Source organism: Silurus aristotelis (genome assembly GCF_946808225.1).
Source record: "Silurus aristotelis genome assembly, chromosome: 24".
Lineage (NCBI taxonomy): Eukaryota > Metazoa > Chordata > Actinopteri > Siluriformes > Siluridae > Silurus > Silurus aristotelis.
The window spans coordinates 19531050-19533549 of record NC_139597.1 but is presented as its reverse complement, the minus strand read 5'-3'; the positions used below and the strand labels follow the sequence as shown (position 1 = coordinate 19533549).

At 45.9% G+C, this 2500-nt stretch overlaps 1 protein-coding gene across 2 annotated transcripts in view; it reads right to left on the bottom strand.

The window, feature by feature from the left end:
* Positions 1–2500, bottom strand: part of nell2b (neural EGFL like 2b) — a 54620-nt gene that overhangs the window by 31070 nt on the left and 21050 nt on the right. For both annotated transcript variants that reach the window (XM_083527823.1, XM_083527824.1), the window contains exon 13: positions 1844–1969. In XM_083527823.1, the coding sequence (XP_083383949.1) occupies positions 1844–1969 (126 nt within the window). The remainder of the gene's footprint in view (positions 1–1843; positions 1970–2500) is intronic.

The window sequence follows — 2500 nt, the reverse complement described above, 5'->3', positions numbered from 1 at the left end:
GAGAGAAGATTGGAGGATGTGGAGTTGGTGAAGCAGGATGTAGATAGGATTAGTAAGGAGGAAGTGAGAGCAGCGATTAAGAGGATGAAGAATGGAAAGTCGGTTGGACCAGATGACATACCGGTAGAAGCGTGGAGATGTTTAGGAGAGATGGCAGTGGAGTTTTTAACCAGATTGTTTAACAGAATTCTGGAAGGGGAGAGGATGCCTGAGGAATGGAGAAGGAGTGTGCTGGTACCGATCTTTAAGCATAAGGGAGATGTGCAGACCTGCAGTAACTACAGGGGAATTAAGTTGATCAGTCACACCATGAAGTTATGGGAAAGAGTAGTGGAAGCCAGGCTGAGAGAAGAGGTGACCATCTGTGAGCAACAGTATGGTTTCATGCCGAGGAAGAGCACCACAGATGCCTTATTTGCTTTGAGGATGTTGATGGAGAAGTATAGAGAAGGACAGAAGGAGCTGCATTGTGTATTTGTGGATTTAGAGAAAGCGTACGACAGGGTACCGAGAGAGGAGTTGTGGTATTGTATGAGGAAGTCAGGTGTGTCAGAGAAGTATGTGAGGGTGGTGCAGGACATGTATGAGGACAGTGTGACGGCAGTGAAGTGTGCAGTAGGTACGACAGACTGGTTCAGGGTGAAGGTTGGACTGCATCAAGGATCGGCCCTGAGCCCTTGCCTGTTTGCAGTGGTGATGGACAGGTTGACGGACGAGGTCAGACAGGAGTCTCCCTGGACTATGATGTTTGCAGATGATATTGTGATTTGTGGTGAGAGTAGAGAGCAGGTTGAGAAGAGCCTGGAGAGGTGGAGATATGCGCTTGAGAGAAGGGGAATGAAAGTCAGTAGGAGTAAGACAGAGTACATGTGTGTGAATGAGAGGGAGGGCAGTGGAGTGATGCGGTTGCAGGGAGAAGAGGTGGAGAAGGTGGAGGAGTTCAGGTACCTGGGGTCAACAGTGCAAAGTAATGGAGAGTGTGTTAGAGAAGTAAAGAAAAGAGTGCAGGCAGGGTGGAGTGGGTGGAGAAGAGTGACAGGAGTGATTTGTGATAGAAGAGTATCTGCAAGAATGAAAGGGAAAGTTTATAGGACTGTGGTGAGACCTGCGATGTTGTATGGATTAGAGACAGTGGCATTGAGTAAAAGACAGGAGGTGGAGCTGGAGGTAGCAGAGCTGAAGATGTTGAGGTTTTCGTTGGGAGTGACGAGGATGGACAAGATTAGAAATGAGTTTATTAGAGGGACAGCACATGTAGGATGTTTTGGTGACAAGGTGAGGGAGGCGAGATTGAGATGGTTTGGACATGTGCAGAGGAGGGACATGAATTATATTGGTAGAAAAATGCTGAAGATGGAGCCACCAGGTAGGAGGAAAAGAGGAAGGCCAAGGAGGAGGTTCATGGATGTGGTGAGGGAAGACATGCAGGTAGTTGGTGTGAAAGAGGCAGATGTAGAGGACAGGGTGGTATGGAGACGGATGATCCGCTGTGGCGACCCCTAATGGGAGCAGCCGAAAGAAGAAGAAGAAGAAGAAGATGAATGAATAAATGACTTAAATAATTTGACCTGTGTGTTGCCTCATATTTAAACCCCTGTGGAACAGGAAGTCACGATTGAACAACTTCCTGTTCCTAATCACACATGTGTACAAAAGCATTAATACATCTTTCATTCCTCAATCGAGTTCATTTAGAACATCAAGTACATCATATTAAACTCAGAGAGAAAGCTGAAGTGTAATGCCAACACACACACACACACACACACACACACACACACACACACACACACACACACACACACACACTCTCTACACCTGTGTGTAATTAGCTCACACTCACCAGTGCAGGAGTAATCATCAATCCGGATGTAGCCTTTGTCACACACACACATGAAGGATCCTGGTGTGTTCACACACACGGTGTTCTCCCTGCAGTAGTGTTTTCCCTCTGCACACTCATCGATATCTGCAACACAACACACAACAATCAGACCTCAGAAATGTATCAGATGAGGGTGAAAAACCACCTGAGATGGTATGAGGATGAAACCTTGAGAAGAACCAGACCAACGTGAACCTCATCTGGGTGACACTGAATGTTTATTCATTACAGTTCCATCATTGTTGAGGTTTTCTCCTGTTCACCGATGGAGACTCGAGTGTAAAACTGTTCCTGGTGATTGCAGTCCTACACCATTATAACAAACTGTTTTTATTAATTACAGTACAATTCCATCTTCATGGTTCCTGATTTTAACCTCCGAAGAGCCACATTGCTCCTCAGACTGTATGTGGAGAACATCCTCAGGAGCAGTGAGTGGCCTGTTCACATCAAGTATAATGTAATAAGTTCTGAAATGTGGGTCTGATGAAACGGAGCTCTGTGACTGGGGTAAACTGCTGAGTAATGAAAACAGGCCACAGTGTGGAGCTTTTAACCTTCACAACAAATCAGTGGTTTTCAGGATTATTCCATTACAGGACCTTCCATCAATCC